General features: G+C 43.1%; 1 protein-coding gene across 2 annotated transcripts in view; it reads left to right on the forward strand.

Annotated features, from left to right (window-relative positions):
- RASSF5 (Ras association domain family member 5) overlaps positions 1-26,271 on the forward strand; it is a 99,757-nt gene that overhangs the window by 44,028 nt on the left and 29,458 nt on the right. The window contains exon 1 of one of the 2 annotated variants that reach the window (XM_060178770.1): positions 25,326-25,817. The exons of the other annotated variant lie outside the window; for it this stretch is intronic. Coding sequence (XP_060034753.1) covers positions 25,698-25,817 — 120 coding nt within the window. The 5' untranslated portion in view covers positions 25,326-25,697. Of the gene's footprint in view, positions 1-25,325; positions 25,818-26,271 lie in introns of those variants that run through there. 2 annotated transcript variants of the gene reach the window in all.

The following is a 26,271-nucleotide window of genomic DNA, read 5'->3' on the forward strand; positions in this document are numbered from 1 at the left end:
GGTCATATCCAGGAACATTCTAGGCTATACTCATTTCAGGACAAGTCTTCCTCAAGTTGCAAAGTATGTTGATCCAGCTTCCCTTCTGAGAGTGGGGCAGTTTCTACTATTGTTGTTCTACACTGAGGGCAAAGTCCTGTAGAGGCCCACAAGAGCATTTATGATATCGTTCTTGTTGGAGATGACCAGTGATGGTGGAGAGAGTGATGTTAGAGGTCTAGACCCATCATATTTGTGTGGGAATGCCAGGATTCCTTGACTAGGGCCCTGAATGTTGGGATGGCCTGGTAGTGACCAAAAGGGCCAACATTAAGGTGTCTCTTGCACTTATCCAGCTTTTGTTCTTATTTTATCTGGCAGAGCTAGGATTAGAGTGATTGAGGGAAGTGAAATAGGAAGTAGGTGAGGAGGATATCTAGGTCTAAGTAGAAAACCTTTGATTAAGTACTTTATGTTGTCTTTTTTTTAGGTATTTCTACTTGTTTACTGCACTTATGAGTCACTGTAGACTATTGCATACTTTTATGTTAAGGTATTTATTTTCCCCCTAACTTATGCCTAAATGTGTGCATATGCCCTATTTCATGTGTCTTGGCCTATATCTAGGTTCCACTTGAAATGGAACTTGGGAGTGCATTGTAACATGTGCACTCAGCTCAGCCAGGTGCATAGCACCTGACCCAGAACTTAGGAATTCTATGGGCAAGGAATGGTCTTACCCGAGAATTAGAGCTGGAGGGTTGACATCCTAGACCTGGCATTTCTGGACACAGTCCAAAGTGAAACATGTTGAGGTGGAACCAGTTTCATTGATTTTGTTGAGATCAGTAGATGTAGTATCAAATGGTATAGATCAAAAGAAGCATGAAGGAATAAAAGCAAAGTCTCAGAGGTTCCATATAAGACCTTACCATTATTTATGTCAATTAATGCTATTTACAAATAATTATATCTTATATACTGACAAGACTGGTTGCTTCTGGTTCCCCCTAGTCTAATATTATAGGTATTTTAATATTTCAAAAAAGTTGTTATTAAAAATACATTAATAATTTGAGCCCACTGTTGAAATTCAGTCAATTTACTAATTTGAATTCTTAAGATTGAAGGAATGTATACTCAGAACTAGTCTATGCATTAAAAAGCTTGAGACAATCAATTTCTTTTCCCCCCTCTCATATTAATTAGAGATTTATATGATTATAAGTTAATAAGAGTAATTATTAACACCATTCCCACTACCCAGGGTCTGTGCTCCTACTCCCACCCCCCACAGAGGGGCTGAAAATCTATCCTCCTCCTCCAGAGTTTTCTGCTTTGATGCAATACTATAGCCCTTTATCCTTTTGATCTCTGATTCAAGATCAGTTTCTCATATTTCACTGTGCCTGGCAAGGTTTTACTTCTTTTAAAAATATTTTTATTATCTTTACTTATTAGATAAAGAGAGCAAGAAATTGAGAGGGTAGGGGGAGATCAAGAGAGAGAGGCAGAGAGACACCTGCAGCACTGCCTCACCACTTGTGAAGCTTTCTCCCTGCAGGTGGGTATTGGGAACTTGAACCTGGGTCCCTTGCACATTGTTAACAAGTGTGCCCAACCAGGTGCACCACCACCCAGCTTCAAGGTTTTACTTTTATTATAATTCTGATTTGTTCTCTTATGTTCACTTAGTTGCATCTTCCCCCACACCAAAGTTTACCTCTCCAGAGAGCTAAATCTGTTTATTGATTATGAGTTTATTTGAATGAAGGTAGGTTGTGAACATATTACTTGAACAAGGTATTTCATAGCTTTCCAGTTGCCTCTTAAAATTACTGCCCACTACCCCACCAAGGTGTCCTGGAGCCCCACCTCCCCAGAACCTTACCTCACTAGGGAAAGAGGGAGAGAGGCTGGGAGTATGGATTGACCTGTCAATGCCCATATTCAGTGGGGAAGAAATTACAGAAGCCAGACCTCCCACCTTCTGTACCCGATAATGATCCTGGATACATACTCCCAGAGGGGCAAAGAATAGGAAAGCTTTCAAGGAAGGGTATTGGATTAGAGTTCTGGTGGTGGGAATTATATGGAATTGTACCCCTCTTATCCTATGGTCTTGTCAATACCTCCATTTTATAAATAAATTAATTTAAAATAAAGATTACTGCTCACTATAGGGCCCCAAATCAGTCTCTGCCTTATCCTATTTCAAAGTTTTTGACTGTGCTACCATGTTTGACCATTTTTATGTCAACTATTTAAGTTCTTGTAGTCAGGCTTTTTAGGTCAGGCTTCTAACACTTTCATTCCATTATCTTTCCAAGATAACCAAGGAACCTGTATTCTTCCCAAATCAAACTGCCATCTTTTGACTACCATTTCCCTAATTCCTCTTCTCATATGTGAAACTACTTAGCATTTTCTACACCTTTTTTTTTTTTTTTTTTCCCTCCTCCAGGGTTATTGTTGGGCTCGGTGCCTGCACCATGAATCCACCGCTCCTGGAGGCCTTTTTTTTTTTCCCCCTTTTGTTGCCCTTGTTGTAGCTTCATTGTGGTTATTATTATTGCCCTTGTTGACGCAATTCGTTGTTGGATAGGACAGAGAGAAATGGAGAGAGGAGGGGAAGGCAGAGAAGGGGAGAGAAAGATAGACACCTGCAGACCTGCTTCACCGCCTGTGAAGCAACTCCCCTGCAGGTGGGGAACCGGGGGCTCGAACCGGGATCCTTACGCCGGTCCCTGCGCTTTGCGCCACATGCGCTTAACCCACTGCGCCACCGCCCGACCCCCCACCTTTTTTTTCTTTATTGGGGTGATTAATGGTTTACAGTCAACAGTAAAATATAATAGTTTATACATGTGTAACATTTCTCAGTTTTCCACATAACTTTTCAACCCCCTCTTGGTTCTCCTCTGCCATCATGTTTCAGGACCTGAACACCCCCCACTCCCACTCCAAGAATTTTACTTTGGTGCAATACACTAAACCCAGTCTAAATTCTGCTTTGTGCTTTCTTATTTTTCAACTTCTTTTTTATTATTAGTGATTACATAATGATCAACAAGATTGTGGGATAAGAGGGGTACAATTCATGCAGTTCCCATCACCAGAGTGCCATATTCTATTCCCTCCACTGGAAGCTCCCCTATTCTTTATATATATATATATTTATTTATTTTCCCTTTTATTACCCTTGTTGTTTTTTATTGTTGTTGTTATTCTTGTTGTTATTGATGTCATCATTGTTAGAGAGGACAGAGAAAAATGGGGAGAGGAGGGGGAGACAGAGAGGGGGAGAGAAAGATAGACACCTGCAGACTTGCTTTACCGCCTGTGAAGTGACTCCCCTGCAGGTGGGGAGCCGGGGCCTCGAATCGGGATTCTCACATTGGTCCTTGCGCTTTGTGCCACGTGCACTTAACCCGCTGCACTACCGCCCAGCTCAGCTTCCCTACTCTTTATCCCTCTGGGAGTATGGACCAAAGATCTCTATGGCTGAGTAGTATTGTGTATATATACCATGTGTGTATAGACCACAACTCTCTCAGCCATTCATCTGTTGTTGGACATCTGGGTCACTTCTAGGTTTTGGCTATTACAAATAGTGCTGCTATGAACATAGGTATACACAAATTTTTTGGGATGGATGTGTTTGGTTCCTTAGGATATATCCCCAGGAGAGGAATTGCAGGGTCATAGGATAGGTCCACTTCTAGCCTTCTGAGAGTTCTCCAGACTGCTCTCCACAGGGCATGGACCAATTGACATTCCCACAGAAGTGCAGGAGGGTTCCTTTTGTCTCCGCGACCTCTCCAGCATTTGTTGCTGTTACCTTTTCTGATGTATGACATTCTCAAAGGTGTGAAGTAGTATCTCATGGTTGTCTTTATTTGCATTTCTCTGACAGTTAATGACTTGGAGCATTTTTTCATATGTTTGTTGTCCTTTCGGATCTCTTCTGTGATGAATATTCTGTTCATATCCTCCCCCCATTTTATGGACAAGGTCATTTATTTTCTTGTTGAGTTTGGTGAGCTCTTTATATATTTGGTTTTTAGCCTATTGTCTGATGTATGGCATGTAAAACTCTTCTCCCATTCTGTAATGGGTCTCTTTGTTTGGGTGGTGGTTTCTTTTGCTGTGCAGAAGCTTTTTCATTTTAGTCTTCTTTGTAATTAGATTTGTTTCATTGAAAATACCTTTAGATGGAAAGGAGTTCTGCCAATATTTCCCTCTAAGTATTGGATAGTCTAAAATCCAACATCTGGTCTAACATCCAAGTCCTTGATCCATTTGGAATTTACTTTTGTGTCTGGTGAAATGTAGTGAAATTCAGTTTCATTCTTCTGCATGTTTTTTTTAAATTTTTTATTTATAAAAAGGAAACATTGACAAAGTCATAGGATAAGAGGGGTGCAACTTCTCACAATTCCCACCACCAGACCTCCATATCCCATCCCCTCCCCCTGATAGCTTTCCTATTCCTTAACCCTCTGGGAGTATGGACCCAAGATCATTGTGGGATGCAGAAGGTTGAAGGTCTGGCTTCTGTAATTGCTTCCCTGCTGAACATGAGTGTTGACAGGTCAATCCATACTCCCAGCCTGTCTCTCTCTTTCCCTAGTGGGGAAGGGCTCTGGGGAAGCAGAGCTCCAAGGCACATTGGTGGGGTTGTCTGTCCGGGGAAGTCTGGTCAAATCCTGCTAGCATCTGGAACCTGGTGGCTGAAAAGAGAGTTAACATATGAAGCCAAACAAATTGTTGAACAATCATGGACCTAAAGGTTGGACTACTGCAGATGAAGTGTTGGGGCATCCTCTATTTTGTCAATGGCTAGTAGGCATATTTTAGTTATATTACAAAGGGCCTTGTAGTTATACTAGTTTTTTTTTTTTTTTTTGCCTGATCCTGAAATCTGATATACAGGTGGATCCAAGTTATTGTCTGGAGAGATGATGTCATGGCTGGGAAAAGGACCAGAAAGCTGGATCAGGGAAGAGAGTAGCTCTCTAATATGGGAAAGGAGTATAAATGTTGTTGATTGTAAACCCCATCGATTTGATGTGATCTGGGGTCCATAATTAGCTTAGTAGCCTGTGTGAACTCTGCATCCTTCTAGATCTGAACTCACATTCTGTGGTCATGAGTAGGAACATTCCATGCTGCCTCAGTATCGACCCATCTTCCTCAGGTGTAGCATAGAGTATGTTCTCCATCGTCCCTTCAGAGGATGGAATATTCTATACCATTGTTGATCCAAGTTGAGGGCAAGGTCCTATGGGGCCCCACAAAGGGATCTATTTTGTTGTTCTGATAGAAATGATTGGTATCAATGGAGAGAGGGATTTATTTGAGTTCTAGGCCCATCAAATCTGTTTGGGAATTTCAGGATTCCCCAATTAGGGCCCCAACTGGTGGAATGGCCTGACAGTGACTAAAGAGTCATCTTTAAAGTATGCCAGTCTCTTGCCCTTATTCAGCTTTTGAAGTCTTTACTTTGATAAGTTAGCTTTGGAGTGAGTGAGAGAACTGTAATAGGAGGTAGATGAGGAGGGTATCTAAGTCTAAGTGGATGTTATTTCATTATGAACTTGATACTGACTCACTACAGACTATTGTGTATTTTTGCTTTCAGGTATATATTTTGCCCTAATTTATGGATATATGTGAACATATGATCTCTATCTAACGGGATCTGGCCTATATCTAGGTTTTGGGACTTTGTTAGGAAGTGAACCTCCTGGAATGGAATTAGAGAATACCATGAAAGGAAAGGTCTCACCCGAGTGTTGAGGGTGAAGGGTTGGCATTCCATGCCTAACATCTCTGTACACAGTCTGAGGTGAAGCATGCTGAGGCGGTACTTGTTGCATTGATTAGGTTGGAATTGGCAGATGCAATATCATTTGGTATGACTTGTTTTAACTCAATTTTTCCAACACTGTTTTTTAAAGAGATTCCCCTTCCCCTATTTACTAGCCTGGACACCTTTGTCAAAGATTATATATCTGTAGGTGTGGGGGCCTCCAATTTTTTTATTGAACTCTGTTTTCTCATTTTTCTTTTCCATGTAGGAGCTCTCAGATCTTTCTATTACTCTGAATTCTACCTCACACTGTGCCTGAAATCTGCTCCCTCACTGCTCCCCGAATTTCTTGGGTCTCTATTTATTCCTCTGGAGGCACAGTAGACCCTAAAGGGGATGAGTCTCCTTCCCCTCCCCCAACATTTGACAGTCCTGCAGATACATTTGCTATCACATCTAGAGTAGTACTATTGACATCTAGTGGAAGGAGACTTGGGCTGCTGCTAAAAAACAGCCACTAGTATAGCCACTGGCCCTTTGGAATATAACTAAAATATATTTACTAGCTATCTACAGAATGGAGACACCACCCCTCCAACTCTTTATCTGCACTACTCCAGCCTTTAGGTTCATGATTAGTCAACAACTTGTTTGGCTTTTTATGTTAACTCTCTTTCCAGCCACCAGGTTCCAGATGCTAGCATGATGCCAACCAGACTTTCCTGGACAGACAACCCCACCAATGTTTCCTGGAGCTCTGATTCCCCAGAACCTCACCCCACTAGGGAAAGAGAGAGGCAGGTTGGGAGTATCGATGGACCTATCAGTGCCTATGTTCAGTCCCCACTGCAATTCAGCAATTACAGAAGCCAGACCTTCTACCTTCTGCACCCCACAATGACCTTAGTTGGGTCCATACTCCCAGAGGGTTAAAGAATAGGAAAGCTTTCAAGGGAGAGGATGGGATACAGAATTCTGGTGATGGGAATTGTGTGGAGTTGTACCTATCTTATCCTATGGTTTTTGTTCGTGTTTCTTTTTTATAAATAAATAATAGAAAAAAGATAAAACAAATCAAGATATAATAGATTTCAAAGTGTTGGGAACCAATAAAGATTTGGCATAGGAAAGGAATATGCTGTTAGGGATATACTCGTTTGGGAACAAGAGAAAAAAATCTTCAGAATTTATGAAACTCCATGCATAAGACTTAATAAAAGTATGAAAAATGAAAAAAAAAAAAAAAAAACCAGCTACTACACAGCAAAGACCTCACGACAGAGCTATCAGACCCAGGATATCAGCAGTGCCAGGAGCCCTGCCTTGAAGCCATGAAATCAGTTCCCAAGAGCTGTGGACAAAAGACCCCAGGATTAGTTGGGTCCAGCTATGTACATGATTTCATACTCAGAATGTCAACAGCAAACAGATGCTTCCAGGTCTGACTCCATCTAGAGGTGGAGTGACATCCTTCCTGTGCTGGGGAAAGTAGTCAAACCTTGGAATGCTCTGGCAAGCTAAATCAGTGTTGTGTCTGCAGAAGATCCACAAAGAAAGACCAGGAGTCTAGCATGGGTACTAGCAGTGCTGGCCAGAAGACAGGGAGGGGTTTTCTCTGGCCACTGGGCCCAGCTGCTTGGTTTGTTTCAGACAAGCTAGTCCTCAGAATTCTGCACAACTGGGTAGGACCTAGCCTTCTGTCAATAAAACCTGGACCTGCTCTAGACTTACTCACCTTTTCTAAAAGGTTTGTTTGGGATGGCTTCTACCATGGCTCCTTTTTCTGTTCTATGTGAGGCTGCAGCTCTCTTTCACCTTGACTTGGTGACCTGGACTGATGATCTCTGGTTCACTTTTGGGAGGGGCGGGGTTACTGTGGTTGGGGTCTGTGGCTGAGCTTGTCAGGTTCAGGAGCAGCTGGCTGCTAGGAGGCTTGGTGGTGTTTCTCTTTGCTCTTTAAGAAGAATCAGGCTGGTGAAATAATGCACTTGGGTAATGTGCTGTGTTGCCATGTGTGCAACCAAGGTTTAAGTCCTAGTGCACTGAAGAAAGCTTTGGTGCTGTGGTCTCTCACTCTTTCTCTTTCTTTCTGTTTCTATGAAAGAAAGGAAGAAATAGAGAAAGAAAGAGAAAGAAATGGGGAAGAGAGAAAGAAAAGAAAAAAATAAAGCCATCAATTTTATTTCATCCAGAGAGAAATGTTGTTAGTATCACTATTTTCTTCCTGTGTGTACACACATTTTTCTAAACATGACTGAGACCACCTTTTGGATTGTTCTCAGTCTTTGAAAAGCACCCCCCTCCATTCTGGCTATCTTCTTCTGTCATGCCAGAATGGATGTGATGATGGTGGGAGTGCACAGGGCAGGGATGGGCTCAGAGACCTTCTCTGGTAAATTCTCAAGGTCATGGGGGCCAAACAGAGGCAGCATTACTGAACCTCAGGAATTTCCGCTTGGACTGTTGGACCAGGTCAGCCTCTCTTGGGTCTTGGGTTCATCCAGACCCCTTCTTCAACATAATCCTCCCTCCTAGAGAACACCTCTACAACTGGCTGAAATCCACTACAAATTGCCCAGTCTGATGAAATTCCTTTAGTTGGGGGGGGGGGTGCATGCCCCAAAGACATTATACTTTAGGTAGTCTTTTTTTTTTTTGCCTTTTGTTATTGTTGTTTTTTTAGTTTTAGTTTTAGTTTTTATTTTATTTTTTTGCCTATCCCATCTTCTCCCTTGATAGCTTTCCTATTCTATATCCTTCTGTGAGTATGGACCCAGGATCACTATGGGGTGCATATGGGGAAGGTCTGGCTTCTATAATTGCTTCCCCACTGAACATGGGCATTGGCAGGTTGATCCATATCCCCAGCCTGTCTTTCTCATTCCCTAATAGGGTAGGGATCTGGGGAGGCAGGGCTTCAGGACACATTAGTGGGGTCATCTACTGAGGGAAGTCAGGTTGGCATCATGGTAGCATCTGAAGCCTGGTGGCTAGAAAAGAGTTAAGATATAAAGCAGAACAAAGTGTTGAATAATCATGAACCTAAAGGCAAGAATATTGCAGATGAAGATTTGGGGGTCTCCATTTTGGAAAAAAGCTAGTAGGTCTATTTTAGGTATGTGCCAAGGGACCATGACTTTACTAGTTTTTGCCTAAGCCTGACATCTAATATTCAGGTGGACTCAAGTTATAGTCTGGGGAAATGATACTACAGAATGTGAGCTCAGACCCACAGGGATGTAACAGAGGTTACATAGACTCCTGTCCAGAATATGGGTCCCAGATAAAATCAATGGGGTTTACAGTTAACAATATTTATATACTTTTCCCATATTTGGAAGCTACTTTCTTCCATGATCCAGCTTTCTAGTCCTTTTTCCAACTATGAAACCATCTCCCCAGACAATAATTTAGGTAGTTTTAAAGGTGTTTTTGCCATGTCACCCCTGTAATGGAAAATCCCTCAGAGGCTCCCCAGTACCCTCTAGTTTGGTGTAGCCATGTCTTAGCCTTTGGGAAGCAAACCCCAAGAAAGGGAGCCCCTGATGATTCTCATCATAACCTGCTACAGCCCAGAGGGACACTAGCAGCTGTCCCTCTTGCTGTGGTGTCGTGTTTCTTGGTATATAAAATGATATTGAATCAAAGGATGCACAGATTTTTTTTTCTTCCTTTTACTCAGGGATTGGATCTTCTTATCTCCAACAGGCCTGGATCCCTTCCCTTCACTCTTCATGGTCTTCCAGAACAGGGGCCTTACTCTGAGCCTGGGCTTCCAGGTGCACAGCTGCAGAGTCCCCTAAGGCCAGTATTGCCACACCTAGAATCCTGGTCATTCCCATCAGGCCTGCTATTCATTTAATATTTTTATTTAAATATATATTTTACAAAACTTAAATCCTTCCTTCACTGATGTCCTTATAATTTCCCAACACATAATAACTTAATGCTTAATCAAAAAAAAAATAGTGTTTAAGTGCTGTTTCAGATTCTCTCCACAATATTTATTGGGCTGGTCACTGTTCTAGAATCCTTCCAGAGTCTATCAGAGAGAAATTCTGCATGTAGAGGCTGTTCTCTGCTTACTTGGTGCCTAGCCAGTGGGACATTGGATTCAGTGAGTGTCCAAGGGGTACTGAAAACAGTGGTGAAAGCTGGGGCAACTGGCAAGGAAATGCCAGTCATTTGCACCAGTATCAACGTGCTCTTCCAAAGGAGAGATGGATCTCACATACTGACCAATAGGGAATAGTGTGGCATGATGTCAAATCACCCAACAAGACAGGCCCATTTATTAAGTATGTGTAAATGCAAAGCAAGGGTCTACAAGATGCCTTGCTAAGTATTGGAAAAGATTTGACCATGGTAGGGGTGAGAGTTGTGGCACTTGGTTCTTTTTACTAAAAGGTTTAGGACTAACCCTTCTATGACAAAAATTCTATGGATGAAAGGACCAAGATCCTATCCCCATTCACCAAAGGGACAGATGATTTCCTGCTGCTTCCCTCTACCACCTCACTCCACAGCTGTTATTCCTTAGCAGAGCCCCTACACCACCCAGCTGTGACTCTGCTGGCATGGAGAGCTGAGTTTCCTGGCTCCTTGATAGCTTTTCCTGTGCTCCTTTGGCAGTCACCAACCCCACATGGGCTCTGCCTTTCCAAAAAGAACTCTTCAGGGGAGGAAGTGCCTGTGGCTAGTCCTGCCCCAACCCTCAACCCTACAGTATCTGCTGAACCTGGCACTACCACACAGAGGAGCCATGGAGCAAGAAGTTGAGCACCAGGTTGTAGGTCTACCCTACATAGGGACCCTGTGCTCCTTAACAAAAACTCTCATTACAACTGGCACACTTCTTAGGGCACACTTTTTAGTCTCTTGTGAAATGCTTGATCAAGGCTTATAAAATTGAATTGTGGGAGTCAGGCGATAGTGCAGTGGGTTAAACGAAGGTGGCACAAAGCGCAAGGACCGGCTTAAGGATCCCGGTTTGAGCCCCCGGCTCCCCACCTGCAAGGGAGTCGCTTCACAAGTGGTGAAGCAGGTCTGCAGGTGTCTATCTTTCTTTCCCCCTCTCTGTCTTCCCCTCCTCTCTCCATTTCTCTCTGTCCTATCCAACAACGAAGACATCAATAACAACAACAGTAATAACTACAACAATAAAACAAGGGCAACAAAAGGGAATAAATAAATAAATATTAAAATTTTTTTTAAAAATTGAATTGTGATTACTGACAATAGTAGATAACAGTATACTACATGTTCTATTTGTTTTATTCATTAAGAGAGGTGTGTTGGAATCTCCAATTATATGTGGATTTTCCTATTTCTGATCCAGTTTTATTTTCCTGTATCTTAAAAAACATTAAATTATTTATTTATCTTGGGTAGCAACAGAGAGAAATAGAGAGAGAGAGGGAGAGGGAGAAAGAGACCTGCAGCTTCCCCCCTTCCCCCACAGGTGGAGACTGGGGGCTTAAACCTGGGTCCCTGCACATTGTAATGTGTGTGCTCAGCCAAGTGTGCCACCACTCAGCCCCCAACTTTCCTGTATTTTTAAGCTCTACTATTTGATGTGTAAACATTTAGGATTTTTTGTTCTTTTGACTAACTAACCCCTTTATCATGAAATAACTATCTTTATACATAGGAATATTCTTTACTCTGAAATGTACTTTGGTACAAACATAGATATTCCATTTTCCTGTTGTTGTCACTAAGGTTATTGATTGGGTTTGGTGCTGATTCCTCCACTGCTCCCCCATGGCATTTCTTTTTCTTTCTTTTTCTGATAGAGACAAATATAGATATAGAGAAGGAGAAAAAGAGTGACACTGTGAAGCTTCCTCCTTGCAATTAGGGATAGGGGACTTGAACTGGGGTCCTCACGTGGTAGCATGAGTGTTCTCCAAGGTACACCCTTTTGATTATCATTAGCATGGAGTTTCTATATCCATTATTTGTATATTTAAGCTATTTGTGTCTATAGTTTCAAGTCATTTCTTTAAAAAAAAATTTTGTTATTTATTTTTTATTTTGCCACCAGGCTTATTGCAGAGGCTCCATGCCAACACTTGAATTCACCACTCCCGGCAGCCATCTTTCCTTTTTTTTTTTTTTTTCTATTTTATTGGACGGGACAGAGTGAAATTGAGAGGGGCAGGGGAGATAAAGAGGAAGAGAGAAAGAGAAACATCTGCAGACCTACTTCATCACTCGTGAAGTGTCCCTCTGTGGGTGGGGGATAGGGGCTGGAACCCGGGTCCTTGTGCATGGTAACATGTGTGCTTAACTGGCTATGTCACCTCCTGGCCTTCTGAAAGTCAGTTCCTATAGACAGAATATAGATCTTTTGTAACCCAGTTGGGAAAAAACAAACAAACTCTTATTTAGAAAGAGGGAGAAAGAGAGAAGACACACATATACACACACACAAAAGAGAAGAGAGACACTCAGTCATACATGATGCTCCCATTGGTGCTAGGGCATGAACCTAGGGCTTGGCACATGGTGAGTATGTAATTTATTAGGTGAGCTGTCTCCTAGTCCATGCATGTGTATCCGGATAGATAATTTCTGCCCTCTAGTTATTTAGATCATTTTCATTTAATGTAATTATTGCCATAATTAGATTTATTTTCTGTTTTTCCTATCAGCTCTTTGGTCCTTATTTCCTTTAGAGTAATTGAATATGTGTTATGGTTCCATTCAATTTCATTTGTTGCCAGCCCATGACATGAGCCAAAAGAAAGGAGCTTACACCTTCCTCCACTCTGGCTACACCTGGGACTCATGGCCCCTTCACAGAGTCATCCCCTCCTCCATGCCCGCCACTCTGTAAGTGCCAGAAGCACTGTCCAAACCATCAGTGATCAGATTCCACTAGATAGCAGCTTCTCACGGGAGCTGTCCCTAGGCCTGTCTGACCAGTTTAGGCCAATCCACGAGAGCTTGCTTCTGATCAAACAGAGCTGAACAATTTCCCAACACAACATATCTGACATTCTGGTTTGAAGGAGGAAAAATACTATTGATGTCTCTAGAAATCTTTAGGCACCGGAGACATTTTTGTTTTCTGTTCTCCTTACAGTCCCACTTCTACCTTAGCAGCAGTGAGCTACCTGGGGAGATTTCTGCCTGCTTCAGGTCAGTCCTGAGGCTCTGAGCACCTCCAGGCTAGGTGTGGTGATACAAGAGCTGTGCACACCTCACTCTGGTAGCCTGCTACTAGCTACCTGCTACTGGGGGAGAGGCCCTACCTGTAGAGGGCTTATGAGGCACAGGATTAGTTGACAGGAAACATCTTCTGTGGTTGTCTCCTTAAACAAGGGCAATCAGACCCTGTGTCTAAGGCCCTCAGGGCTTCTCCATGGGTTCATTTAACTGTTTTCAGTGGTGTGAAGCATCAGGAGTCTTATCAAAACTGTTATCCTAGAGGCCAAATAAGAGTAGCATGGTGTGGATCTAGAAACCCTGAGAAAGTGAACCTCCTATGCTTACATATCACCTAATGGTGTGCAGTTGCTTAGCCCTCACAACAGGAAGTGTGTGTGGGGGTGAGGGGCAGAGCCTTTTGCTGTGCACAGCTGGTTATTTTTGTAAACTTATAGTCTCCCATAGAGGGGGTGGGGTTTGTTTCAGACTCAGCCCAGAGAAACTGCTGGGAAAGGGTGCTCTCAAGAGGCCCACCAGGGAAGTTGTGGAGGTGTCATCATTACTGGCAAGTAGGTGTCAGGAAACTGGGAGGACATAGGAAGGTAACTCTTCTTTCTTTCTTCCTCTCTTTCTGTCTTTCTTTCTTTCTTTCTTTCTTTCTCTCTCCTCTTTTTTTTTTTTTTTCTCTAGAGTCAGTGTCTCATGCATGTACAACTGCACCAATCTGGGTCACTTTTTCATTAAGAAAACCAGACAGTGAGAAACCAAGCAAGACAGACCATAATACAGGATCTTCCTTTGCTACCACAATACCTCCTACCTGGTCGCAGGGCTTGAACCTGGACTATGCACATGACAAGGCGCATGTCCTATTTAGTGAACTATCTTTCCAGACAGGAGCGGAGTTGGACAGGGAGAAAGAATCACAAGAGGGAAGGGTGGCTTCTGGGGATGTGAAACAAACTGTGTAGTCCTGACAGCTGAGTGGCAGCTGCAGATGGGTGTGGAGTACTGACTGGCATGTGTTGTGATGTGAGTGTTATAAGGGCCTAAGGGCCCCCTCCAGAATTTGGAGCTTTGTGTAAGTGCTGGAGCATCCTTGGCAAAAGGACAACAATGAAAATGGGAAATTGCCAGACACCAGTGCTATGGTCTTGAAATCTGATTCTCCCTTACCTTTGCTCTGTGATCTTGGGCTCATTAACCATTCCTAGCCTCAGTTTACTCAGTTGTAAAATGTCTTCTTGCAGGGCAATGAGGATTAAGTGAAGTAATGAAATGCAACTTTAGTATAACTGATCTTGTGTTGTCATCACTAGATTGCCTGTTTCCATGAGGCAGGGATTATTTTATTAATGCTTGAATTTAAACATTGTGTTTGATACGTGGCATGGAGGTGTGTTCAGGGGATGAATAAAACATAAACAATAGAGTTTGCTGCATAGTAATTATTTGGTAATTATTACTAGAACTCTAAATAGGCGATTTCAGGACAGAGAACTACTAGGGTAACTTTGGTCACAGGGTGTGGGGAGTGTGGGAGAAGGCAAGGATAGGAATCAGAAATTACCAAAAGAGGCAGAAAATGCTGGAGGAGGGAATTGAAGGTAGAAGGTGGGTAGAATCTCACTCTTCCAATCTGTAAGAGGGAGGCTCTAATTGGGGAGGGGTCCCAGTGAGCTATTGAGGGTGCACACCTCTGGGGTTAAAGGAGGGGACATTTTGAGACAAGATTTCATCATCTGTGCCATTGGTACAGATAACACTAAGCACTTGGGGGAGCACATCTGTGGTGGATTGCAGTTTTAGGTAGCATGGCTATTGTGAGAGCAGTCACAAGGTTCCATCTGTTGACAGAGTATGCCAGGGATTCTAAAATCAAACCAGTCAGTTGTACTCGTGCAAGTTACTGAATCACCTTTTTATCTCTTTAAAACAGAAGTAGTCACTGCAACTTCCACATCCAGTTGTTGTAGGGATTAAATGAAATGATGCACATAAACTGATCAGTGTAGTGCTTGCACATTGGTGGTAAATAGTGATTTCAAAATATGTTTCTGGGTGGAATGACACTTCACCCTGTTTTTTAGTTGGTAGGTCATAAGGCCCTAAATCTGGCTGTCACCCCTAATTCCCTTTCACTGGAGAGATGAGGAGGCCCCAAATTACTCAGGTTACCATATCAAGCTAAGATAGAGCTGGCATGAGAATCGCAGCTTGATTTCCCATCTTGTATCACAACTTTTCTGGAACATGCAGAATCACAGTGTGGATCTAACAAGGAGATCTAGCCACATTCAGGATGACATTGAGAAAGGAATAAAACAGTATCTTTCAGCATTTGACATTTTGAGAAAGCAGATTCCTAGTGGGACTTCCTGAACCCCTATCACCATGCCATGGATTTAAGGCTGCTGGTTTAGTGGCCAAAAGTCCAGACTCCTCCTCCTTCTGGGCCCAGGGACAGAACAAAAGTCCAATTTCAGAGGCTTAAAGGGCTGTTTATCCAGCTCTTCATACTCCCCTCCAGTCAGGATGTCACTGCTGTTCACTATTCATTAGGAAGAGGTTCATCCCAGGCCACAGATATTGAAGGGAATCTTCTTTGGGAACCCTGGAGCTTCAGTCTGTATGTGTCTTTCTGGAAGCTGGCCAATTTATTAGATTATATATGATCTCTGTGATTTTCTTCTGGTTCCAGGGTCCTTCCTAGAATAGTCTCTGTTTTGCTAACTTGTTTTTGTATTTTTTTAAATTTTTATTTTACTTATAAAAAGGAAACACTGACAAAACCATAGGATAAGAGGGGTACAACTCCACACAATTCCCACCACCAGAACTCCATATCCCATCCTCTCCCTTGATAGCTTTCCTATTCTTTAACCCTCTGGGAGTATGGGCCCAAGGTCATTGTGGCGTGCAGAAGATGGAAGGTCTGGCTTCCCCGGTAATTGCTTCCCCGCTGAACATGGGCACTGACAGGTCAATCTATATTCCCAGCTTGCCTCTCTCTTTCCCTAGTGGGGTGGGGTTCTGGGGAATCAGAGCTCCAGGACACATTGGTGGGGTTGTCTGTCCAGGGAAGTCTGGTTGGCATCTTACTAGCATGTGGAACCTAGTGGCTGAAAAGAGAGTTAACATATAAAGCCAAACAAATTATTGACTAATCATGAACCTAAAGGCTGGAGTAGTGCAGATGAAGAGTTGGGGGGGGGGGTCTCTGTTCTGTAGATAGCTAGTAGGCATATTTTAGTTATATTCCAAAGGGCCTGTGGCTATACTAGGTTTTGTTGTTGTTGTTGTTTATTTGTTTGTTTTTTCCCCTGAGCCTGAAATCTGATATACAGGTGGATCCAAGTTATTGTCTGGGGAAATGATGTCATGGCTAAAAGAAGGACCAGAAAGCTGAGTCAAGGAAGAGAGTAGCCCCCAAGTATGGGGAAGGTGTATAAATATTGTTGACTGTAAACCCCAATCGATTTGATGTGATCTGGGGCCCATATTCAGCTTAGGAGCCTATGTGATTTCTTTTTTTTTTTTTTTTTTTTATTTAAGAAAGGATTAATTAACAAAACCATAGGGTAGGAGGGGTACAACTCCACACAATTCCCACCGCCCAATCTCCATATCCCACCCCCTCCCCCGATAGCTTTCCCATTCTCTATCCCTCTGGGAGCATGGACCCAGGGTCATTGAGGGTTGCAGAAGGTAGAAGGTCTGGCTTCTGTAATTGCTTCCTCGCTGAACATGGGCGTTGACTGGTCGGTCCATACTCCCAGTCTGCCTCTCTCTTTCCCTAGTAGGATGGGTCTCTGGGGAAGCTGAGCTCCAGGACACATTGATGGTTTCTTCAATCCAGGGAAGTCTGGCCGGCATCCTGATGACACCTGGAACCTGGTGACTGAAAAGAGAGTTAACATACAAAGCCAAACAAATTGTTGAGCAATCATGGACCCAAAGCTTGGAAAAGTGGAGAGGAAGTATTAGGGAGGTACTCACTGCAAACTCTAGTATACTTCTGCTTTCTTACTTTGGTGCCATACTCCAAACTCAGTCAATTTCTGCTTTGCGTTTCTACTTCTTTTTTTTTTTTTACATGCATAACATTCCCCAGATTCCCATTTAGCAATACAACCCCCACTATTTCATTCATCATTTTTCATGGACCTGTATTCTCCCCACCCACCCACCCACCCACCCCAGAGTCTTTTACTTTGGTGTAATACTCCAATTCCATTTCAGGTTCGACTTGTGTTTTCTTTTCTAATCTTGTTTTTCAACTTCGGCCTGAGAGTGAGATCATCCCCTATTCATCCTTCTGTTTCTGACTTATTTCACTCAACATGATTTTTTCAAGGTCCATCCAAGATCGGCTGAAAACGGTGAAGTCACCATTTTTTACAGCTGAGTAGTATTCCATTGTGTATATATACCACAACTTGCTCAGCCACTCATCTGTTGTTGGACACCTGGGTTGCTTCCAGGTTTTGGCTATTACAAATTGTGCTGCCAAGAACATATGTGTACACAGATCTTTTTGGATGGATGTGTTGGGTTGCTTAGGATATATCCCCAGGAGGGGAATTGCAGGGTCATAGGGTAGGTCCATTTCTAGCCTTCTGAGAGTTCTCCAGACTGTTCTCCACAGAGGTTGGACCAATTGACATTCCCACCAGCAGTGCAGGAGGGTTCCTTTGACCCCACACCCTCTCCAGCATTTGCTGCTGTTACCTTTTCTGATGTGTGACATTCTCACAGGAGTGAAGTGAGATCTCATTGTTGTCTTTATTTGCATTTCTCTGACAATCAGAGACTTGGAGCATTTTTTTCATGTGTTTCTCGGCCTTTTGGATCTCTTCTGTGGTGAATATTCTGTCCAATTCCTCCCCCCATTTTTGGATGGGATTATTTGTTGTCTTGTTGTTGAGTCTGGTAAGCTCTTTATATATGTTGGTTATTAAACTCTTATCTGATGTATGGCATGTAAAGATCTTCTCCCATTCTGTGAGGGGTCTCTTGATTTGGGTAGTGGTTTCTTTTGCTGTGAAGAAGCTTTTTAATTTGATGTAGTCCCATAGGTTTATACTTGCCTTAGTCTTCCTTGTAATTGGACTCGTTTCATTGAAAATGTCTTTAAAATTTATGCGGAAAAAAGTTCTTCCAATATTTTCCTCTAAGTATCTGATAGTTTCTGGTCTAACATCCAAGTCCTTGATCCACTTGGAATTTACTTTTGTATTTGGTGAAATACAGTGATTCAGCTTCATTCTTCTGCATGTTTCAACCCATTGTTTCCAACACCATTTGTTGAAGAGACTCTGCTTTCCCCATGTAATAGTCTGGGCCCCTTTGTCAAAGATTAGATGTCCATAGGTGTGGGGCCTCATTTCTGGGCTCTCAATTCTATTCCACTGGTCAGTGTGTCTGTTCATGTTCCAGTACCAAGCAGTTTTGATGACAATGGCCCTATAATATAGTTTGAGATCTGGCAGTGTGATGCCTCCGGTTCTGTTCTTTTTTCTCAAGATTGTTTTGGCAATTGTAGGTCTTTTCTGGTTCCAGATAAACATTTGTAGCATTTGTTCTATTCTCCTAAAAAATGTGCTTGGGATCTTGATGGGGATAGCATTAAATTTGTAGATGGCTCTGGGTAATATATTCATTTTGATGGTGTTAATTCTTCCAACCCATGAGCATGGAATATCTTTCCACTTCTTTGTGTCTTTTTCAATTTCTTTGAGTAGTGACTCATAATTTTCAGTATACAAGTCTTTCACTTCTTTGGTTAGGTTTATTCCTAGATATTTTATTGTTTTTGTTGCTATAGAAAAAGGAACTGATTTCTGGATTTCAATTTCTTCTAACTTAGTGTTTGCATAGAGGAATGCCACTGACTTTTGAATGTTAATTTTATAGCCTGACACATTACTGTATTGCCTGATGATTTCCAAAAGCTTCTTGCTGGATTCCTTAGGTTTTTCCATGTATACTATCATGTCATCTGCAAATAAGGAGAGTTTGACTTCTTCTCTTCCAATCTGTATTCCTTTAATTCCTTGCTCCTGCCTGATTGCTATGGCAAGAACTTCCAACACTATGTTGAATAGTAATGGTGATAGTGGGCAGCCCTGTCTAGTACCTGATCTGAGGGGAAATGCTTCCAGTTTTTCACCATTGAGTATGATGTTGGTTGTAGTGTAGGTTTGCTATATATAGACTCCACTATCTTCAGGAATTTTCCATCTATTCCTATTTTTTGTAGTGTTTTGATCATAAAGGGATGTTGTATTTTGTCAAAGGCTTTCTCTGCATCTATTGATATGACCATGTGGTTTTTGGTCTTGCTTTTGTTGATGTGGTGGATCACATTGATTGATTTACGTATATTAAACCAACCTTGCATGCCTGGGATAAACCCCACTTGGTCATGATGAACAATCTTTTTGATATACTGCTGTATCCGGTTGGCTAGAATTTTGTTCAATATTTTCGCATCTATGTTCATCAGAGATATTGGTCTGTAGTTTTCTTTTTTGGTTGTGTCCCTGTCTGCTTTTGGTATCAGGGTGATGTTGGCTTCATAGAAACTGGCAGGGAGTATTCCAGTGTCTTCAATCTTCTGGAAGACTTTTAAAAGTAGAGGTATTAGTTCTTCTTTGAAAGTTTTGTAGAATTCATTTGTAAAACCATCTGGTCCAGGACTTTTATTTTTGGGGAGATTTTTGATAACTGTTTCAATTTCATTAGCTGTGATGGGCCTGTTCATATTATCCACTTCCTCTTTACTTAGTTTTGGAAGTTGGTAGGTATCTAGGAAATCATTCATTTCTTCCAGGTTCTCTAACTTGGTGGCATATAGTTGTTCACAGAAGCCTCGCATGATATGTTGAATTTCTGCAGTGTCTGTTGTGATATCTCCTCTTTCATTTACTATCCGATTTATTTGGGTCTTCTCCCTTTTTTGTTTTGTGAGTCTGGCTAAAGGTTTGTTGATTTTGTTTACTCTTTCGAAGAACCAACATTTACTTTCATTGATCTTTTGTATGGTTTTCCTATTCTCAGTGTTATTTATTTCTGCCCTAACTTTAGTAATTTCTGTCCTTCTGGTTGCTTTAGGGTTCCTTTGTTGTTCTTCTTCTAGGTCTTTAAGATGTGCAATCAGGCTGTTTATTTGTGCCTTTTCTTGTTTCCTAATGTGTGCTTGTATAGCTATGAACTTCCCTCTTAGGACTGCTTTAGCTGTGTCCCAAATATTTTGATAGCTTGTGTCTTCATTTTCATTGAACTCTCGAAACATTTTGATTTCTTCTTTGATTTCCTCTTTGACCCAGAAGTTGTTAAGAAGTGTACTGTTGAGCTTCCACATTTTGGCACTGTTACTAATCTTTTGTTGATTGTTAAGTGTTAGTTTAATTCCACTGTGGTCTGAGAAGATGCTTGGGATGATTTCAGTGCTCTTGAATAGGCTGATGCTGTCTTTGTGGCCTAACATATGGTCTATCCTTGAGAATGATCCATGTGGATTTGAGTAAAATGTGTATTCCAATTTCTTGGGATGAATGACTCTGAAAATGTCCAATAGTTCTAGTTTATCTATCTCTTCATTTAGCTCCCTTAAGTCTTTACTGATTTTCTTCCTGGATGATCTGTCAAGTTGAGATAGTGGGGTGTTGAAGTCCCCTACTATGATTGTGTTACTGTTAATATATTGCTGTAGCTCTTTCAGTAGAAGTTTGATATATTTAGATGGCTTCTCATTGGGTGCATAGATGTTGATAATTGTCAAGTCCTCTTGATTGACTGATCCTCTGAGCATTAAGTAGTGTCCATTCCTATCTTTTTTAATCTTATGTATTTTAAAGTCTATCATGTCAGATATGAGAATAGCTGTTCCTGCCCTTTTTTGTGGGCCATTGGCTTGAATGATAGTTTTCCATCCTTTCACTTTAAGTCTGTGTTTGTCTTGTTGCGTTAGGTGAGTTTCCTGTAGACAACATATTGTTGGGTTGTGTTTTCTGATCCATCTTCCTACTCTGTGTCTTTTAATAGGTGAATTCAGGCCATTCACATTTATTGATATCAAAGATTGAAGATATTTTAACACCATTCTTGTAGAGTTTTAGAGTGTTTTGATATATGTTCTATTTGTGGTGGTCTGGTTGTTTATACGAAACCTTTCAGAACTTCTTTCAAGGCAGGCTTGGTGATGGTTGCTTCCTTCAACTGTTGCTTGTCTGAGAAGGTTTTGATGCTTCCATCTAGTCTGAATGACAATCTAGCAGGATATAGTATTCTTGGCTGAAAGCCTTTCTCATTGAGCACTCGATAGATATCTTGCCATTCTCTTCTGGCCTGTAGTGTTTGTATGGAGAAGTCTGCTGCTAATCTTATGGGTTTTCCTTTGTAGGTGACTCTTTGTTTTTCTCTTGCAGCCTTGAGGATCCTTTCTTTATCCTTATTCCTTTCCAATCTAAGTATGACATGTCTTGGTGTCTTTAGGTCTGGGTTAATTCTGTTTGGGACCCTCTGGGCTTCTTGAATCTTTATGTCTTTGGTGTTGTCTAGACTAGAGAAATTTTCAGCTATTATGGCCTGGAGAACGCTTTCTTCCTCCCCTTCTCTTTCTTCCTCTGGTAAGCCAATAATGCGTATATTGTTTCTTTTGAAGTCATCCCATAGGACTCTGTTGTTGTTTTCAGCATCTCTTAATCTCTTTTTGAGATCTCTTACTTCTTTTTTAGTTGTCTCTAATTCATCCTCAATCTTGCTAATTCTGTCTTCAGCCTCATTGATTCTATTCTCTCTGCCCTCTACTGCTTTCTGGAGTTCATCTATTTTGTTGCCCTGCTCTGATACTGTTTTAGCTTGTTCAGCTAGTTGCCTTCTTAGCTCAGCAATTTCAGCTTTCAGCTCTCTAATAACCATGAGATTATTAGAATTTTCTTCCATATTCTCATTTGTTGTTCCTGCATTTCTGATTACAATTTTTTCAAATTCTTTACTCACTCCTGTTATTATTTCCTTAGCTAATGTTTGGATGTTGAACTCGTTGTTTTGTGCTTCGCCCTCTGGAGGACTTTTAGCTGGACTCTTGTCCTGGTTCGAGTCTCCATTATTTTTTCTTGTTGTTTTAACCATTTTATATAAGTTAACAGTTTTTTCAATCCCTGAGTTGGAGTTCAGTGGTGTAAAAGCCTTTTTTTTTTCCCCCTGTAGGCTATGGTAGCCTGAGGGCTTTTAAACTATCAATAGGCTGCTTGGCTTAATCAATGACTCCTGACCAAGAGATAAAGCAGGGTGTGGCAGAGATAATCCAGTGGTTATGCAAAGAGACTTTCACAGCCCTTCAGCTATGCCACCGAGGTATAGGTCTTCTCCTGAGTTTCCCGGTTAGATCTCTGTGCCCTGGTGTCCCTCCCTGTTGCTGCTCCAGATTCTGAGGGTAGTAGCAATGGAGACTCAGAGTTGTACTTGGTGAGTCTCTGGGGAGTCCTTTCCTCCCTTCAGCTGTCCCCTTATTGGTGGAGCAGACTGGAGGTGGTGTCTCCACTGACAAACTGTCGAACTGTTAGCAGTCACTTAATCTCTCCTTAGGCCCCTCTCTCCTCTCTATCACCAGCCACGCGTGTTTGTACTCACGGGTGATTTACTGGGTTCCTGTGGTCATTCTAGTCCTGTCTTGTTTTCGGTCCGGGTGGTCTCCTTTGGTATTCCTAGTTGATCCGGGAGAGGAGAGGAGAGGAGAGAAAGCGATCTGCTGCTCGTAGCTCCGCCTCCGGAAGTTGAATCCCCCAAAATTTTTTATGGAGGTGCAAATGGTAGAATGTCTGGCTTCTGTAATTGCTTCTCTGCTGAACATGGATATTGGTAGGTCAATCCATAGCCCCAATCTGTTTCTATCTTTCCCTAGTGGCATCCTATGTGATTTCTTATACACTACTCCTTTCAAAGCTTAGTTTCATCAGTAGGTGGGGTGGAGAAAGTGACACTAACTAGGAGTTAAGAGGCTGTGAATGTAATGAGCTGTGATGGAGCATGCTACTTCTCTCAGCTTGCTCATCTGTATAATGGGAACAATCAAAGTCAAATAATAAGTGGAACAAAGGCTTTGAAAAGCTCTATTTTAGATCTCAAGTTGTCATACTATTTGGAATGGTCTGGAACAACACCCTGGGAGAACAGTGTCACTGAGAATTTTACCAATGCAGGCCTGTCATCCAGTGTACTGCTCACAGGGAAGAATCCTGGGGTACTTTGGCTTGGTGTTTTAAAAAGCTGCTGTTAGCTATAGTTTAAGAGTGTACAGTTGGAATACTTAGCACTGCAGTTTCTTTACAGAGGCTCCTGAACAACTTCAAGGACAGTGTGGCCACAAAATCTGGGACCTGTTTTTCTTTTCTTGATCCCCACTGATGCAGGAGGTTCACTTTATAAAGAAGAGTGTGTGTGTTTGCTGGCTAATCAAAGCAGGTGGGCTGCTGATGGCCCTGGTACCATGTAGAACCTTTTTTTATGCAGCTTTCTTCCTTCTGGCATTGGATTTGGAAGTTACCAGTGAGCCAGTACCAACTTCCTCAGCTTGAACCAGTAGCTCAGAGAATTCTACCCACCCCCTAAAAGGGAACAGTTTATAAAATACTCATTTAAAGAGAAGATTGCTTTAGAGAAAGCCAAAACTTACATTCACTCCCATTTATATGATCCCTCCCCTTGCCAATACTCCATTACTTATCCATCCCCACCCCAGCTGTCCACCTCCACTAATTCTGTCCCTGAAAAAGGGGCTGTTGCTGGTGTTGACCATTCTTCTGGGCCACAGATACCAGCATCTGGGGTGCTGCTCTCAGTAAGCTAGAGTTTATGCCTGACAGGCACTTGAGGACTTCTGGGAAGAAGACTATGTGGGAGGATAGAGCCAAATTGGGCTGCAGTTTGAAACCCTCCTGAGCATAGACAGATTTGGCAATGCTGGGGGTGGGAAGGGGGTTCCTCATAAACATGACCAGGCCTTAAAATGGAACTGGCAGCTTGGTGTCAGGGGGCTGCACCCAGCCATGCTTCCCCAGGACTGGGTTCTTTCAGAACTTCAGGAAAGCCACCTTGAACAGAAGAGGGTCCTGGCCATCCCTCAGCCACTCTCCAGGGCCACAGGTCCATAGTCATCAGATTCCTTTAGTATGGGGCCCCAGCATCCATGTTCTGGAACTCCAGGAGACAGTGTTTTCCTGGAACTTCAGGCATCACTGTGTTGAAAGGTGGCAGCTAAAGGAAAAGCTCACTAGGTGGGGCACTTGCCTTACCTTACATGTGGTCTAGGTTCCATTTCTGGCACCACATGGGAGGTGCTATGGCACTGGAGGAAGCTCTGGTAGTGTGGTGTCTCTTACTCTCTGTTTCTCTCTCTCTCTGAATGAAAAACTTAACCAGAGCAGTGAAATTACCCTTGCATGAGGCCCTGACTGTATACAACAAAATAAATCAAGAGTACACCAGAACAGACATCTCTGCTGAGAGCTTATGTTTCACCATGGCTAAGAGCTACTCAGATGAATTCTGAACCACAGGTTCCTCATCTATATAATGGGGACAGCAATTCCTAAGTCAAGACGATTGGAAAGTTAATGACAGACTGCAAATCACTGGACATACATACACAACTGTTTGTGCACTTGAAAATGCAACCACTGTTGAGGTGTGTGTGTGTATGTGTGTGTGTGTGTGTGTGTGTATGTGTGTGTGTGAGAGAGAGATGGGGGTGCGGGTGAGGGTGGGGAGAGGGGCTGCCCTGGAAGATTCAGTCCTGGTGAAGGGAGGTGTTTCTGAAGGGGGAAATGTGAATGTAGTGACCTTGACAGGCATTCTGAGATGGGGCAGACTGTCAGGAAAATGCACCAGCCATCTGAGTGGTGGCTGCAAGCACCCTAGACACCCAGTGGGCCACTTCCTGTGGCCCAATGCCTATGTTGAGGGCATGGCAGGCTCGCCCTCCAGGTTGCCATAACTTTGCATCTGATTTGCATGTTCCTGTGCACCCGCAGTTTCTCTTGGCATTTCCAACTTAAAATATTGCCACTTCTCCAGGAAGAGCAGCTATTGATTTTCCTCTTCTCTGGTTACTTCTTTAACTGCCCAGATGGACTTGGCTCAATCTCAGAGATGGGGGTGGGTGGAGGAGGAAGGACCCAGTAGTTGACCTTATAAGAGCTCATCCCTCTGGGCAAACCTGAGCCTTCCTGACCAGTGAGGGAGCGGTTCCCAGAGGGTGCAAGAAAGACAGGAGGACTCTGCTCCCCTGGCCATACCAGGCTGCTCCCTCTCTGTACCCCTCATCTGGTTAACAGGGCCTAGGGCCACCTGCCGGGAGTACTTACACCCAAGGGCAGAGAAGCGCTAAAGGCGGGAGGGGGAGGGGCCGAGCAGGCTTGGAGGAGCCCTACGAGAGGAAGTGGCTTCGAGTAAGCAGTGGGAGGCGGGGAGGCTGGGAGACGTGCGGTGGTGTGAGCGGCGCCAGCAGCCCAAACCGCAGATGCTGGGCCCGGCGGAGGCACGAGGCGGGCGCCTGGGTCCCAGGCTGCGCGCGCGGGGACAGGTCCCCCAGCACCCGCGCCACGCGGGCCCGCCGTGAGAGACCCCAGTTCCCGCGCGGCTCGGCGCTTCTAGGCTCTGCAGGGCAGAGCCCCCACCCCTTTTCCCTCTAAGCATCAGGTCCCGGTAGACGCGGGGCTGCCTCCCTGGGGCTGTGGGCTAGATGACAGTGGACAGCAGCATGAGCAGTGGGTACTGCAGCCTGGAGGAGGAACTAGAGGATTGCTTCTTCACTGCTAAGACCACCTTTTTCAAGAATGCGCAGAGCAAACGTCTAGCGAAGGTAAACAAAATCTAACACAAAAGTCTTTCTTGGGGTATGTGTGGGGGAGTAAACTGTGAGGTCTGAGTCAGAAACTTCCCTCTGGAAAGTGAGCCTGCTTCACCCCACTGCCCTAGTGCCTTGTTGGTCAAACAGAAGAAGGCAGGATCTGGACCTCCTGAACTACCAGCCAACACTATTTTCTTGTTAACGTTCTCTTCAGCATTTCCTGTCTGGTCTCAAAATGGCTCTCCAGTATTTGGGGACAGCAATTGGCTCACAGTTTGGTTGCATGCTCATATGTGCCAGGGTTTCTCTCTCTCTCTCTCTCACACACACACACACACACACACACACACACACACACACGATCATCACCAAAATACAAGTTTTGAGGTTCTAGTGGCCCCCAGCCCCTCAGTAGGATAAGCCTCTATTGGTTGAGACTTCCGTATTGTGAGTCGCCAGAAACCAT

This window comes from Erinaceus europaeus, chromosome 19, assembly GCF_950295315.1.
Source record: "Erinaceus europaeus chromosome 19, mEriEur2.1, whole genome shotgun sequence".
NCBI lineage: Eukaryota > Metazoa > Chordata > Mammalia > Eulipotyphla > Erinaceidae > Erinaceus > Erinaceus europaeus.